This window comes from Staurois parvus, unplaced genomic scaffold (genome assembly GCF_062004578.1).
Source record: "Staurois parvus isolate SC_StPar_1 unplaced genomic scaffold, SC_StPar_1.0 ptg000097l, whole genome shotgun sequence".
Classification (NCBI taxonomy): domain Eukaryota; kingdom Metazoa; phylum Chordata; class Amphibia; order Anura; family Ranidae; genus Staurois; species Staurois parvus.
Genome location: NW_028317893.1, coordinates 3,042,033 through 3,059,462, shown reverse-complemented (window position 1 = coordinate 3,059,462; position 17,430 = coordinate 3,042,033). Strand labels below are relative to the sequence as shown.

General features: G+C 40.4%; 1 protein-coding gene across 1 annotated transcript in view; it reads right to left on the bottom strand.

The window, feature by feature from the left end:
* RALBP1 (ralA binding protein 1) overlaps positions 1 to 17,430 on the bottom strand; it is a 65,624-nt gene that overhangs the window by 35,681 nt on the left and 12,513 nt on the right. The window contains exon 2 of the mRNA XM_089671002.1: positions 5,402 to 5,706. Within this exon, the coding sequence (XP_089527128.1) occupies positions 5,402 to 5,645 (244 nt within the window). The 5' untranslated portion in view covers positions 5,646 to 5,706. The remainder of the gene's footprint in view (positions 1 to 5,401; positions 5,707 to 17,430) is intronic.

Here is a 17,430-nt window from a genome sequence, read left to right as displayed (position 1 = left end):
TTTACATTAGCAATTAAAAGGGTTGATAAAAATGATGACTTTTTTTGCATTGTTATGTCACTGACTTTGGGGCTCAAAAACAATTATGGTGCCATCCTGCTGTTACAAACAGGCGGGATCTAATGAGTAAAAAGCAGAACCTTTGAATATAGATAATAGGTTCACAATTAGGACTAAACAGAGGCTCCAAACACATAAAACACCAGGATGCATCAAACCTCCAGAGGCATACAAGTGGAAAAACATCATGACATCTCATTGAGAGTCTTTATTCTTAAGCTTAGAAAATAAAATCCTCTTCCTGGAGATTATCTTTAGGGATTTATGGTTTAAATATTCAGTTGGAATGTGCAAATCTAATTGGTGGAAAACATTAAGAGATTTGAAAGTAGATGTAAACCCTAGCTGGCTTACACTGTATCATAATCAATCTCCTCTGGCCTCTTTTAGCCATTTCCTGACTACATAAATGCACTCCAACACGAACTGCAATCACTAGTCAAGACCAGCCTTCCAGTAGTGGCAACAGTAGACCATGCATGTGTAAAGTGTGTTTAGACAGCCGACAGTAATCTCTTCCAGGAGAGCACAAGAGGAGGCAGGAGCACAGTTGTCACCTAAAAACATGAAATGTCTGAATAAAGCCCTTTATGGCAGGATAACTGGGTAATTTTTTATAAGTGAAATTTTAAGATTTAAGAAAATTAAAAACATTTTTAAAGTATACTAAAATGTTGAGGTTGATATTCTTTTCATTCAGTTTCTCAGGACTTATAATCACTCTTCAAGTGAATGTTCTGTGGTGTCATTTAGGGAATCCCCTTAAGTCTGCAGAGGCCCATATTTATATTCAGCTACGTGACTACTTTATTAATAACACAAACCAGCTCTCATTCAAGTAATCACCGAACACATCTTAAAAAAATAACACACACCTTATATATCTATACCTATCTCGGGTAAAAAAAATATTCAACAAGTCAACATTTTTCTCAGTAAATATATTTCTAAAGGAGCTATTGAGATGAAATTTTCACCATATGTCAGTAACCACCCATGCAATCCATACAAAGAAACCAGAACAAATAAGTTCAGAATATAAGTTATGTATAAAAAGATGGAATGACACAGGGAAAAAAAAATTATCGAACACATGAACAAAGGGAGGTGCAAAAAGGCATGGAAAGCCAAGACACCAACTTAAATCTATCAGTAATTAGAAAGCAATACCTTGTCAGTGCAAATTAATATCAGCTGGTTTAGTCCCAACTGATGGCCTATAAAAAAAAAAAAAATGTCTGATTACCAAGGTGTCACACAAGAAACATCTCATGGTGGGTAAAAGCAAAGAGCTCTCATGACCTTCGCAACCTTATTGCTGCAAAACATATTGATGGCAATGGTTATAGAAGAATTTCTAAACTGCTGAATGCTCCAGTGAGGACTGTTGGGGCCATAATCCAGAAGTGGAAAGCACATCATTTCACCATAAACCAGCCACGAGCAGGTGCTCCACACAGGTTTTCTGACAGAGGAATGAAAAGATTCAGAAGAGTTGTCCAAGAGCCAATGAACCTTGTGGAGAACTTCAAAAAGACCTGGAATTAGCAGGTACAGTTATTGCAACAATAAGTCATGCACTCCAACGCCATGACCTGTATGCACACTCACTATGCAAGACTCCATTGCAAGACTCCATTGCTGAAGAAAAAGCATGTTGAAGCTCATTTAAAGCTTGCAGCACAACATTTAGACAAATCTGTGAAATACTGGGAAAATATAGTCTGGTCAGATGAGACCAAAATTTAACTCTTAGGATGCCATAATACACCTCCTGTTTGGAGGTCAAATGGCACTGCATATCACCCTAAAAACACCATACCAACAATGAAGTTTGGAGATGGGAACATCATGGTGTGGGGCTGTTTTTCAGCATGTGGTACTGGCAAGCTTCATATCATTGAAGGAAGAATAAATGGAAAAAAGACATTCTTGATAAACTTCTGCTGCCTGCCATGTACCAGGATGATGAAGATGAAACGAGGGTGGAAAATTCAGCCAGACAATTATCCCAAACACAAAGCCAAGGAAACTCAATTGGTTTCATAGAAAGGTAATTAAGCTGCTAGAATGGTCCAGCCAATCACCTGACTTGAATCCAATAGAAAATCCACGGAGAGAACTAAAGATCAGAGTTCATAGAAGAAGCCCACGGAACCTTCAAGTTTTGAAAACTTTGTGTGGAAGAATGGGCCAAAATCACACCTGAGCAATGCATGCGACTAGTTTCTCCATACAGGAGGCATCTTGCAGCTGTCATTACCAACAAAGGATTTTGTACAAAGAATGAAATAATTTTCAGTTCGTGTGTTCAATACTTTTTCCCGGTGTCATTCTATTTTATTAGACATAACTTAATTTATGAACTGATTTGTTTTGGTTTCTTTGTATGTATGAATTGCAGGGCTTGTTACCGACACATTGTGTAAATTTCATGTCAATAGCACCTTTACAAATATATTTACAGAGAAAAATGGTGACGTGTTCAATACTTATTTTACCCGCTGTACTTACCTATTATCAGCCCGCTCCTGCCTGCTCACATGATCCCCTGTGTTAGCCAGTGGTGGCTGCAAGGGAGAAGAGAGAGTGCTCAACAATAACTGGGAATGCCTGGGAGCAGTGAATGACCAAAACAATGCAGTCTACACTGCAAAGTCTAAAAAAGACAAAAAGGCTTGTCATCTCAAACCTTTAAATATGTGAGTGATAAGTAAAGGGTATTATAAGCTGTCATCCCAAGTAATGAATCAGCCATTAAAAATAAGGCCAAGCAGCCTCAAGCAGACTACACCCCATGTACACCTCTGATTATGGCATCAGCTATAATTCCTGTTCACTATAGGAAACATTCCAGCTCAATACAGCATGTCACAAGGAGGAAAAGAAACACTGCTCATGGTTAGAATCAATAATCCCATACGAATAAAGAATATATAGAAGAATGGGGACATGAAAACGGTCTTGACCCATGTGTTCTTCCCAAAATACCTGTAATACTTATGAGTCATTGACAGAATGGGAACAAAAATGATGTATGGTTTAGTGCGGGTAGACATTGCCACATATTTTGGGAGAAGTCGGCCTCATTCTACCCATCCCTTTACATGAGGTTTCCCTCCAGCAGCCAATTTATTTTTGTCTTTGCTACTCTATTTGTGTTGAGCTGCAGGCATAGTAGCAATGCATATTTCATAGACTGAAATATTTTTGCAGTTGCAACAAATACAGTTAACCTGTTTTTTTAATAAAATGTGTGCACATGAATGGTATAAGTAGCATAGTCCAATACTCATAGGCTTAGAACTGTAACTACACATTTGCTGAGAAAAAAAAATAATCTCCACATCGGTTTTGTACAATGCAGTGCAAGGAGGTTAGCAATCTTCACTGCAGACTCATATTTCTTGATGCCAATAGAATCTGCCCTGCATTTGAGAAGGTCTTATTTCTACAATTATCTGATTGGTCACAGTGTTTTATAAAGAGAAACCCCATCAGGAAAAGCAGTGAGCCAATTCACATGTATTATAATGACAGTGTGGGGGTTATTTACTAAACTGAAGAGAGTAAAATCTAGTGCAACTCTTCATAGAAACCAAAGAGCTTCTAGGTTTTATTGCCAAAGCTTAACTGAACAAGCTGAGGTTAGAAGCTGATTGGCTGCCATGCACAGCTGCACCAGATTCTGAGGACTCCAGTTTTAGTAACTCTACCCATATATGTCAACAAAGATCTGCCAATTACCGTGGTTACAGTAAAACCTTATTTTGCATTTAAAGCAGAGCTTCACCCAAAAAGGGAAGTTCCACTTTAAGGTTTCCTCCCCTTCCCCAAATGGCACTTTTTGGGGGGGAGGGGGAGAAGGTACCTCATTTTGACAGGTAACCGCTTCTGCTCCGACTGCTTAGGTGACCGGAAGTAGAAGTTCATATGGAAATGCTCTCCAGCAGACACTGTGACAGCTAATCCCAAATTCCTTGCTTGCTCCTTCTTGACGGTAAAACAGACACATCAGTCTGTAGAACCACAAAATAAAAATGTAGGCAGCAAATATTGCATTTTCATAAACCCTTTCATTTGATTTCCATTAAATGTTTTTGTGGATCTCTACATCAACCTTTGCATCATACTGGAACATGATCCTAATTCTATGTTTTAGCATGCTGTTACCTGCAGTATGATCAATGGAAATCAGTGTCCTGAACTAGAACTCTAGACAACTTTATTTAGGCTTGGGCAGAGTAGCAAAGCATTTTTATTTTTGGAAAATGTCAAGGAGATTTTCTTACGTCTGTTTCATCAAGGGGAAACGTCCCCAAAACAGACAGAAGTTAAAGAGTTACTCTACAATTAAAGTGGTTTTAAAGGCTCAAGGTTTTTTTACCTCCATGCATTCTTTACATGAAGGTAAAAAACCTTCTCTGTGCAGCAGCACCCCCAGTGCCTCTAATACTTATTTAAGCCCCCTCTCAATCCAGTGATGTGCACTGGAGTCTCGGCTATTCCGGGACTCCCTCTTCTCATTGGCTGAGACAGCAGTGGGAGCCATTGGCTCCCGCTGCTGTCAATCACAGCTAGTGAGAAGAGAGGGGTGGGGCCAAGCTACGGCTTTGTGAATGAATGGATACACGGAGCAGAGGCTGCCCCCATAGTAATCTGCTTGTTGTGGGGGCACCCAACATAAGGAAGGGGCCAGGAGCACCTGATGGGACCAGAGAAGTGGAGGATCCAGACTGCTCTTTGCAAAACCACCGCAGAGAACATGTAATTATAATGTGTTTGTTATTAAAAAAAAAAAAAAAAGCTTTTAGCATCACTTTAAGCTCATCATTGAATGAAACACATTGGAGGGCAGAGGCTGTGGGGACACCCGACAGGAGGGAGGGGCCAGGAGCGCCTGGGGGACCTGAGAAGAGGAGGATTGGGGCTGTCCTTTGTAAAACCACTAAATAGAACAGGTAAATATGATGTATTTGTTATAAAAAAAAAAAAAAAGCTTTTAGTATGACTTTAAGCTTATCACTGAATGAAACACATTGGAGGGCAGAGGTCTGGGATCCTTGCCTTTCTTACAAGATAAATACATATATATGTCAGCTTTTACTCTGAAGGGCAGCATCCCCTTTTTTCTGCAGTGTTTTTATACTGAGCAGAGGACAAAACTGCCTGAGGAACCAGCACCTTCAGCTGGAAGGGCACAGGCACATTATCTGTAAAGGAGTTGTAAACTATTTGGTTTTAAAGCCTGGCAGAGGTCATAGCCCTTTTTCACGCTGTCCATAATTTCGTGTGTTCTTCAGTGGTCATGGTGACAAGCTAGAGACATATTAGAACTCACTTCTTTTCTCCTTCTTTTTAAACTTTCCTTTCTTCTTGCCATGATCCTTCTCATCATCAGAGACTATGTCAGGAGGCTCATGGAGGTTGTCATGGGGAGGCGAGGGTTCTCCAGTGCGATAAAGACCTGGGAATTTAGTAGGGCTAATTTCTTCAGAGCTAGGTGTACGAGCCAATCCCCCGCCATGCTCTGCCCTGCGATGTTCGCTGGGGCTACTGGTGGGAGGCAGAAAGCACTCAGTCATTTTGCTGATGACAGCCTACTGCTGAAACTGAGTGAAGGTCTCTGTTACCTGTCCATGGCGCCTAGAAAGAAAGAAACAAAAACATGTCAGAAATTATTTGTTGGATTGTTCTTTTATAAAAAAAAAAAAAGTTTCCATAACCCAAACCACTAAATGGGCTCGTTTTGTTTACTGTGCTAGAGATAATAACCAGAGATTTTCTATGTTTTGAGTACTTGTGCAGTCAGCTAACAGCCACTTACAAACAGCTCTTGGTTACCTCTGATGTGAATCTTTTTTATTAGCTTTCAGAACCTGTTTAAACAATTTCTGCATTAGGCATTGATCAAAACATTAATTATAGCCAACAATGGTGCCATATTTATATTATGCCTTCAAATAATTTACCAATTAAAAAGAAAAAACATATTTGTCATGTTTAAGATGACTCACCACCACACGTAACATGGAAATGCAGATCACAAGCTGAGAAAGGTTGGAGATCTCAGAGTAAGGAGTATCAATCTGCAAAAAGCTTTACCACAATGATTCCTCTATAGTCACATATAATTACAACATGGATCCATTTTCCCACCTGAAATCTAGAGTAGTGATGAAAATTGCATGAAGACCAACTACTTTTGCTTCGATGCAGGGGACAGGTTGAGCACAACTGGTAGACAAAAAGATAGGCTGCTAAGAGCACCTTCACACCACTGCAATGTAACTACACTAAAATGCTTGTTCAGATCACTCCAAAACTGCAGGGAAAATAGTTTGCATTATATTTGATGACGTTCTTCATGTTAGTGTATTGTATTGTGTTTTGGAAAATGCTGCTAGCTCTTCCTTTAGTGCAGTTATTTAAAAAAATAAACAAACAAAAACACACAGTCAATGGTAAAGCACTGCGTAAGTGCTAAAACTGCAATATGCATTTAAATTAGTGGGCTTTCTGACACGTGTCGCATATTTACAGGGAGGGAAAAAAAAGCAAACAAACATGTAAACGCATCTAAACCGGGTCCTGTGTTTTGTTAAAATTGAACACACTGCACTAACACAGATCTTCTAATGAGCTGGTATGACAAGGCCCAATGGAGCAGATATGCACAAGTCACCTTCATGATGCTCTAAAACCTTCAGAATTGGAGGAACTAAGCACATAGTTTACCTGCCCTAATCTCATCCTTTGTTTTCAGTACTACAACACAGGAGATCTCAGGTGATTAACCAACAGAATAAAGCTGGGTACAGTCCGAATGTCGGTCTGTTCAGCAGGAACCAGCCGATATTCAGACCATGTGTACAGCTGTCCTTCTGACAGAAGCCTGTTTAAGGACCGGCTTTTGTTGAAGAGATTTGCTGGAACACCAGCATCCGATCAGCACTTGTGGCCAATGGCTGCAAGCACTGGTTAGGCACAGCGGGAGAGATCGCTGCACTAACATTGCTTAGTTAATACAGTGATCTGATTTTTGTTCAGCCCGCTTGGTTGAATGAAAGAAAAACTGAATGTGTGTGCCAAGGCAAAAGTAGAAAATATGTCTTCCTCTGGTTTATAGATAACTGTTAAACATTTTCATGCTATTGTATACTTTAGTACTACAAAAACAACTGAACAAAACATGAAAATTTTGAACCTAGTTCAGTACAAATGTCACAATATATTGGCTGTGTGACAAGGTCTGTGCTCAAAAACTGCATTTGTATTTCAAAGTGTCCCTGAAAAATAAATTAAAAGGCTTGCATTAATAGCTCTGTCATTGAGATTCAGCTAAATGTGACCTCCCGGTTTGTGCTAATTCACATACACCTAAAGAAGAATGAACAGAAAATGTGAATACAAACAATGTGCAGATAATGAAAAGTTCATTTCCTGATCACATAAGAGAGATTTAAAGTAGAAACAGGTAAAACTCTAGAATATTTCTGCACATTAATAAAATCTGCAGAAAATTGCAAAGTCTATCAACTGTAATGTGAATTTCCTAATCAACTTACACACTGTGCACCGAAATGAAAATTCTGGTGCCGAAACCGATACTGAAAATTCAGAATGCATGTGGCCGAAAACCAAACCAAAATGTCTGCATATGTGGGGAGGCTTTTTTTTTTTTATATATATATATATATATAATTTTTTTTTTTTTTATACAGCAGTGTATACAGAGAGGCTCCCTCACTGGCTGTCACTATTGATCAGTGCCGGTTTTTAAATGTAATTACTGGCTTTTTATAGCTCAGAGAATTAGCGGTCACCTTACCCAGAGCTAAAGGAAACGGTCTCTGGGAAATCTCAAGAAATAAACTAAAAGGAAACGGTTTCTTTTAGCTGGGGGGAAGTGACAGCTCACTCTGTGAGCTGGAGGAGAAAAAAAAAAGCTGTTATTTACATTTAAAAACTGGCACTGGCATACAGTGACAGCCAGTGTTTACACTGCTCCTCTCCTGCCTCTCTCCACGCACCCCCCTCACATCTGCAGTACACAGTACTCCTGTATCGGCACCTGTATCCGCTAAATTTTTCCTATCAGCAAAATGGCGATTGGGCTATTTTCGGCCGGTATGTTTTGGTGGCTGAAATTTCGATGCATCCCTAGTGTGTATGTGTTTGAGGCCGTGCACTTGCTCCTGCACGGTTATCCCATTTTGACATGCGGCTGTATCCATGCAGCTGCTGCTTCTGCATTAACTTCCATAGGCTGTCTGCACGCAGCTTGGGGCGGATGCAGGCAACAAACACCTCCTGCACATAGAACAGGTGCAAGCACCAGTATGAATGAGGCCAGCATCAAAACCTATTACACTAAGCCACACATATGACCATTCACACAGGAAAGGTTCTGCTATCTACACTGAGACAGCACCACAGGCACTGGGCCTCATGTATATAATGCCAGAAAGAAAAGTTGTTTTTCTTTTCCTTTAACCAACTTCTTTTTCATTTCAAATCTTTCCAATAACAAATTCTTTCAGATGCTTCAAGCATAAGGCGTAGTACAGATAGTGCCAGGAGATGGCAGGAAGACTAATTATTAAGCCTGTCTAAACTATGTAAACTATGGTAACCTCACTGTCAGTGTGGACACTGGAAGGGGAGGATCAGAGGAGACAGGATCAAACAGCATTTTACCCAGTGCGAAGGATCCACAGCGAGTATAACACGCATGCTTTACTGCATATACAGACTGATTTTACTGTTGTGGGTTTAGTAACACCTTAAACAAACAAGTAGGGGTTCAATGAAGTCCAGGTACGCTCTGAGCTATGTTTGAAAGTACATTCCCCTGGACAATTGGGAAATAAAGTACAATTCTCCAGGGACTGTTTGCCTATTACACTGGATTGAAAAGACTTTCGTGGTCTTGTATCTGCCAGGATTTGCATTTTGGTATTCTCTATTCACAGTGTAATTACCTCAACAAGATCTTGTCCATGTAACATAGGTTTCAACATGTACTTAAAGATAAAGTATTTAAAAAAAAATAGACATTTGGGAAAAGCGCATGGGTTATCCCTAGCAAACCAACTTTTATTTTGCAAGTGTAAGTTTGAACAAGAAAAATGCAATAATGCTATCTGTAAAATCAAATTCCTTTCTGGCTGGAGGAATGATGCAATTCAATTGGACAAGGGAGAGCACAATCTCCTTTAACTTTATCAAAGCCCTATAAAAAGTTCTTTTAAAAAAAATGAAAATGTATTCCTTGTTGGCAGAAATAAGTAAACAGCATATGAAGAAAACTTGAGCTGCTTAAGGTGGAATGCCACTCATCTAAGCACCACAAACCAAAAATACTATTTAATTCTTTTTTAATATTCAAAGCAAACTCCTCCATCCATCCATGTCTTCATGCTTTCGTTTGCTGAGAAATTACTTTGAAAAATAGCTCCTAGCATTTCTGGCAGTGGCCATTTTGAGTAAGGGCAGATGATTCCTGTAGCATTTACTTCCTCAGAAGTGTGGAATTTGTTTTTCAGAAAACTATTGTCCAAGGGACTAAATCAGGGTCCCAATCTACTTGAGTTAAAGATAGTTATTTAGAGGTTGAAAAATAAATTACCATATCACCCAGTAGATGGCCTCCATTCAGTAGCCAAAAAAGACATGCAAAAAAAGGGGGGGGTTGTGAAAAGAAATTCACAGAGAAAGTGGCTACATTATGAACAGAATGTGATACTCAGAAAAATTTCCAAAAATTATGCTTTATTACATATACAAATTTGACATTTGGGCAATCGCCCTGGTTTACCATCACCTCAGTATGAGACAATACACACAGACCTAAAACCATTTAAAATGACACCAAGACCGGTCTAAATACATGTGCAACGAAGACAGTGACTACTAGAGTCTAAAGTCTTTGTAGCACTGGCGCATAGGTGAACACTTCCCACAGGAGGTGTATGCAAAAATTATACCATAGGTATACCATGTAACATGTTGTAAATATGTAGACATATGCTACTACCAAAATGGTTATATCCCAAGCAGGGAGTATCAAAAAATTATACTATAGATATAAAATATCACATGTATGCAATGCAGCAAGCACAGTATGCGTCAAAAAGAGAGGCATGCCTCTAGGCCTATATGAGACAAAAAATGAATGTCATATATAAAATGCAGTACATTCCTATGCCGGCACATATGGTTGGGGCCCATTCATCTGTAATATAAGCGACTGTTTCCTAGGGCTCTTAAATGAGAATAAGCCCCATTTGTTACCAGGATGGAAGGATAGATGCAAATAGCAGAGCACTGCTTGAAATGGTTTCTTCACCACTGTATGTGGACTACACACCACTTTCTGTAAGGAAAACAAGACAAATCCCAATACTAATAAGAAGTAATAGTAATAATAATAAGAAATTACTTTGAAAAATAGCTCCTAGCATTTCTGGCAGTGGCCATTTTGAGTAAGGGCAGATGATTCCTGTAGCATTTACTTCCTCAGAAGTGTGGAATTTGTTTTTCAGAAAACTATTGTCCAAGGGACTAAATCAGGGTCCTAATCTACTTGAACCTCATGACAATGTTTGTCCTGATGAAAAGAAAAAATTCTAACCAAAGCCATATTTAAGTCTGAGGTGCTTTATGGCGACTTAACCAGCACAATGTTAAAAACATTAAAAGTTTATCTCCTCCTCCCCTCCCTGCCTGTCTCCAGCTCTGCACCCAGGGACTAGCAGGGAGGGGAGCGACCTTGCAGCGTGATGAGCACCAATTGGGTGCTCATCAGGAAAGGGGAGTGTCAGGCTCTCTAAACGCTCAAGTCTCAGCGTACCTGCTGAGCGAGTAAATAAGGTGCCGGCCCCAATGAGAGAGGGGAAAAAAAAAAAAGTTATTCTCTCAGGTTACCCTCACACACAGCAACACTTGGGTGCTCAGTACAAGTGCATGCTGAAAAGCCAAATCAACCTCTAGTGTCTCCCTGTTAAAGGATAAGTTAACCTTTAAAAAAAAAAAATGGATTTTTTTTTTTTCTAGGAGCCTGTAAAGCAATGCACCAGCACTCAGAAGATCACTTGTGCCATGCAGGACTCCTGCAGACTGTCACTGTAGTCTGTCTGCATATGCATCGTAAAGGCAGGCAGTTTCACACTGACAAGAAGAATCAATTAACTACCAGAGCACTCGACAGTGCCATAGTAGTTCACTGAGAACTACAAGCTGACATCCGCAAAGGATGACGGTTCTCACAGTTAATTCACAGAACTCTGTGAATGAATGATTTTGCAATATGGGTGGAGCCCTGCACAGCCACGCTCTTTTAAAAAAAAGTGACAGTTGGTATGAGGAACTTCTACCCATACTGCTGTCACACAGAGGCAGCGGATCGCCGAGCCACTGCAGGAGCAGGAAAATGGTACATATTTCACCCTAAAGACATGTTCCTGAAGGTGAATGTATCCTTTATCCCTTTTGCTGCCAAAGCCCTTTTTGCATTTTCTGCACATGTATAAAAAATCATGATGGTTACACAATCCTCCAAAAACATTATAGAGAGATTCTCTATATTGAAACATCCAGGGTCTAAAAGACCCTGCATGCCACCTAGAGTGGATATAAAGTCTATACACCTGTTAAAATGTCAGGTTTCTGATGTAAAAAAAAAATGACAAAAAAGGAAGCCTGCTGCTTGCCTGCAGTAGGGATAAACAAGGAGAAAAAACACCTGCCCGGCACCTGGAACTGCATGTCCCAGGTGTCGGGTGATGCAAATCATGCATCTGCTTCCTGGAATCCATCTGCCCTTAGCTCAGGCATAGGCTGAGCTCCCTCCTGAAGACTCCTGGGATATATGACATGATTTGTCTAGGCATGAAAACCAGGAAGTAACAGAAGAAATGTAACAAAATTAAGTTTAATACAAGTAAATATACTTCACTCTCTAAATCAACATGAACTATTTTTAATCTTTATGCTGCAAGCATTAGTAAATAGATAGGCAAGTTCCACTTTAAGTACCGCAGAGGAACATATATGACAAGTGAAAGTTACCATCATTACTAAGTACAAGGAGCAAAAGATGAAAAAAGGCAACATGATGGCCTCCATTTTCCCAGATTACCCACAGGCAGATTTGCAGGCATAAAAGAAAAACTGCTGTTTTTTAATGAGATTTTTACGTATCTGAGAGACAAAGGGATGACAGCAGTTTGATCTACCTCAGCAGACTTGGAATTATGAAATTTATTGATACTCTCTCAGAGGTCAGTTACTGGCTTGAAGCTGCTAAATGCCTGAACTCCACCTAAGAAGTATTCATTATAAATGTGCTGGGGTTCAGTACAGAAGTCTATTAGGTTCCGTTCTTGCATGACTTTGACCCCATTGGATCTTCCTAAATTCATTATATCCTTTTCTACAATAAGTTAGAGTACTCAGAATATAAGGGCACAGCCCATTAACCTCATGACATTATAAAACCCACAACAAATGCAGTGCCTTACAACACACAGCCTGAGCTCATGCATACGTTTCAGGATTTACAAGGAGACCTTTGTACTACATAGCTGCTAAGCAATATTAAAAGACTACAAAACTAAAACATTTTCTTTGCTGGTTCAAGTTTAGTCCTAGTAATGTCTTATCAGAAATGACTTCTGCCTAAAGTCTGGTACACACTACCCGTTTTTTTTTTTGTTCAACTAAGCCGTCTGAACAAAAAAAAACAAAAAAACTGGCAGCTCAGGAAGAGCCACTGTACTAACTATCCAATGTTAATACAGCGATCTCCCCTGCTGTGCTATTGTGTTCTGACAGGGGGGACAGACCCCCGCCAGAACATTACCAGCTTCTAGGAGCTTTAAAAAAAATATCGCTAATGTTCATGGAGCCTTACTGCTGCTGAAGGGGGAAGAAAGCAACAGAAATGACAATCTGTGCAGAGGGAACACAGATTAGGGAGCAAGAAAAAAATAGCAAGAGAGGTGACAGGACAAACTCTGCTGCCAGGGAGAAAAAAAAGACATGTCCCTTTAACATGGACTTTCGAACTGGGTCCACCTTCCTATTTTTCAAGTGGACTTGATTGTAACTTCCATTTTCCTCTATGTAGCGGCATGTGTAAACGGACACGCGTCCGTTTACACCCGCCAAAATCCAATATGATACGCCAACAAGAGACAGATGGGGATCCAATTCCCTTTTCGTCTGTCAGATCAGATGGAAACGAAAAGGCAGTCCGTTTTCATCCGACCGCCCATTGAGGAAAGCGAGCAGCTCTGTGTCTGCTCTGCAGCAGTGGAGCGGACACAGACCTGTAATTCGCTTGCTCAGCAGTGATGAGTGGAGAGATGCCCCACTGAGCAAGTGGATCCACTATACCATGTGAAAGGACAAGGATAGTGTCGTATCTTATCTCCCGAATTCTCTCTTTTTCCCTCATTGGCATCCTGTGAGCTTCAGCACTAGGCTTCTGTCAGTCTTCCTTTCTAGCTAAGCCAAGACATACAATCAAGGCTGGAAATGTAATAATTTTAATTATAGAAAGTAATAGTTTTTTAGACCAAGGAGAGGGGGAGAGTTTCCAACAAGGAAATGGCTGCTCTGGGCTTCAACAAAATGACAGCCTCAAGCAAGAAGAAACAGAAGTAATTCCGGAGGCAATTTATAGCAAACACAAATTTAGGTAGCATAATTAATAATGTGGAATGGATATTCTTTTGTTAAAGCGGAGTTCCGGTCACACTGTGAAAAAAATAAAAAGTAAGCACCTACAAAAACCGTAGCTGCTGACTTTTTAAAAAACAGCCACTTACCTGTCCCTCAATCCCGCGTCATCCCCCCGCAGCCTGGTTCATTGGCCGCCCTGTGTTCCCGGCATCTTTACATTTTCAGTGCGGGCACACGGTTGTGACAGCTTGTGGCTTCACAATCAGGTGCCCACTGCACATGCGTGAGTAGTGCTGCACTTTAGGGGGGGTTGCAGACATCTTCCGCTTCCAATCACCCAGGCGATCGCAGCAGAAGTGGGAGCGGGTACCTGTCAATTTCAGGTACACGCTCCCCCAAGGTGCCAATCCTTAATGGGGAACAGGGGACCAGTCTTTAAAACAGCACTTCCCATTTTGGGTGGACCTCCGCTTTAACCTCCTTGGCGGTATTCCCGAGTGTAGCTCGGGGTAACATTTCAGTACCAAAAGCGGTAACCCCGAGCTACACTCGGGAATACCATGCGGCACTGCTCCGGCATGTGTTCTTCACTTACCTTACCCTGCGCTCCCACGATGTGTCCCCTGCAGCGTCCCCGGCCATCTCCCCCGGCCGATGCCAGCATCCGGCTTCTGTGTCCTGTCCCTGTGACGTCGGGACGTACGGGCGCCGCCGCCGCTGGCGGCGGGAAATTTAAAAATTTTAAAAAATGTCATTTTTTTTTTTTTTCATTTTACACAGTAAAACATTGCTGTTTCAACCTATTTCACATACATATTGTCCCTAGTGCTTTGTCCTGAGCCCTGCCTGCATTTTGTCTGTTCTTTCTGCCTGGAAACTGAGAAATGTCCATGGCGTCCAAAAAGTGTCCCTTTAGGTCAAAAGCGGTTTAGATCAGCTAGAGAACAGCGATAGTAAATCAGAACCACTTACAGAATTGAGTGATAATGATTCGTGGGGGAAATTCGTCATCAGAAACTGAAAACGATTTTGCGACTGAGCTCAGCAATGTGCGAACTTGGCGCTATATTTCACATTTCAGTGTTTTTGGTTTGATTATATTATTGAATTAAATTTATTATTATTTTTATATTATTTTTATGATTATTTATTAAATTATAATTTATGATTTTGTGTTTCAAATTTTATCATACCCGGGATGTTTACTAGACTCTTGTTTGGACAGATTTCAGTGAGTTTTTCCTAAAAATTACAGCCTACAATAAAAAAAATACATATTTCCATGCAAAAAAATGGTACTGCTTTCAGCACCAAAAATCTGAAATAATCATACCGCCAGGGAGGTTAAAGGGCATTAATTGTTATCAAACTGCTATGGGTAAAGTTCTGCTTTAATTAGGCTCAGGATCTAATCTGTTTTCTCAGTTTAGAAGAATAGTGCAGGCTTTGTGCCTTCGCCACTTTAATCCCCCCTCCTTGTGAGCTCCCTGTTCTGCATTCATATCAGTTACATTGTTCTGAGGACTACAAGACCCCACACACATCTACAGTCAGGTCCATAAATATTGGGACATCAACACAATTCTAACATTTTTGGCTCTATACACCACCACAATGGATTTGAAATGAATTGAACAAAATGTGCTCTAACTGCAGACTGTCAGCTTTAATTTGAGGGTATTTACATCCAAATCAGGTGAACGGTGTAGGAATTACAACAGTTTGCATATGTGCCTCCCACTTGTTAAGGGACCAAAAGTAATGGGACAGAATAATAATCATAAATCAAACTTTCACTTTTTAATACTTGGTTGCAAATCCTTTGCAGTCAATTACAGCCTGAAGTCTGGAACGCATCGATATCACCAGATGCTGGGTTTCATCCCTGGTGATGCTCTGCCAGGCCTCTACTGCAACTGTCCTCAGTTCCTGCTAGTTCTTGGGGCATTTTCCCTTCAGTTTTGTCTTCAGCAAGTGAAATGCATGCTCAATCGGATTCAGGTGATTGACTTGGCCATTGCATAACATTCCACTTCTTTCCCTTAAAAAAACTCTTTGGTTGCTTTTGCAGTATGCTTTGGGTCATTGTCCATCTGCACTGTGAAGCGGCGTCCAATGAGTTCTGAAGCATTTGGCTGAACATGAGCAGATAATATTGCCCGAAACACTTCAGAATTCATCCTGCTGCTTTTGTCAGCAGTCACATCATCAATAAATACAAGAGAACCAGTTCCATTGGCAGCCATACATGCCCACGCCATGACACTACCACCACCATGCTTCACTGATGAGGTGGTATGCTTAGGATCATGAGCAGTTCCTTTCCTTCTCTTTACTCTTCTCTTCCCATCACTCTGGTACAAGTTGATCTTGGTCTCATCTGTCCATAGGATGTTGTTCCAGAACTGTGAAGGGTTTTTTACATGTCATTTGGCAAACTCTAATCTGGCCTTCCTGTTTTTGAGGCTCACCAATGGTTTACATCTTGTGGTGAACCCTCTGTATTCACTCTGGTGAAGTCTTCTCTTGATTGTTGACTTTGATACACATACACCTACCTCCTGGAGAGTGTTCTTGATCTGGCCAACTGTTGTGAAGGGTGTTTTCTTCACCAGGGAAAGAATTCTTCGGTCATCCACCACAGTTGTTTTCCGTGGTCTTCCGGGTCTTTTGGTGTTGCTGAGCTCACCGAGGCGTCCCTTCTTTTTAAGAATGTTCCAAACAGTTGTTTGGATGGCTTGCTTCACGGATAGTGACAGCTCTTTGGATCTCATCTTGAGAGTTGACAGCAACAGATTCCAAATGCAAATAGCACACTTGAAATGAACTCTGGACCTTTTATCTGCTCATTGTAATTGGGATAATGAGGGAATAACACACACCTGGCCAAGGAACAGCTGGGAAGCCAATTGTCCCATTACTTTTGGTCCCTTACCAAGTGGGAGGCACATATTCAAACTGTTGTAATTCCTACACCGTTCACCTGATTTGGATGTAAATACCCTCAAATGAAAGCTGGCAGTCTGCAGTTAAAGCACAGCTTGTTCGTTTTATTTCAAATCCATTGTGGTGGTGTAGAGAGCCAAAAATGTTAGAATTGTGTCGATGTCCCAATATTTATGGACCTGACTATGTTATACAGAACAGGAGAGGGGAAGGTTTCAGTAGTTCTCTCCTGTTTATAGTGTCCTGATACAGTAGGGTGCTGCGAATTTCAAGCTGTAGAATTCCAAGCAGCCGAGTTTTAAAGGATTGCTGCTTTGATATACATGCAATCAATGAACATGATGAAGCACATCGTATTTTCTCCTGAAAAGCAGCAGTTAATTCAGGAATTTTTACAGGCAACAGACTCCAAATACAAAAACGTCTTGTGTTTGAAAATAAAATTGCTGCTGCATAGCTACTGAGATGTTATCTAAAGTTCCAAGTACACCTTTGAAGTCTGACCAAAAAGATGTGGATGTATTTACCACAAATATTTTCTTTTTAGCTGCTATAACAGATAATGACAGAGTCAGGGCAGTTATTGTTCTAACATGTAGTAAAGTAATATACACAAAGAAAATACAACACAGTATGTAAAAAAGACATTACAGATGCAGAATGGCAGTTGTGAAAAGGTATAAAATATAAAAAGGACAATTACCATCTTTCAAAGTGTAATTCTTTCTACAAATA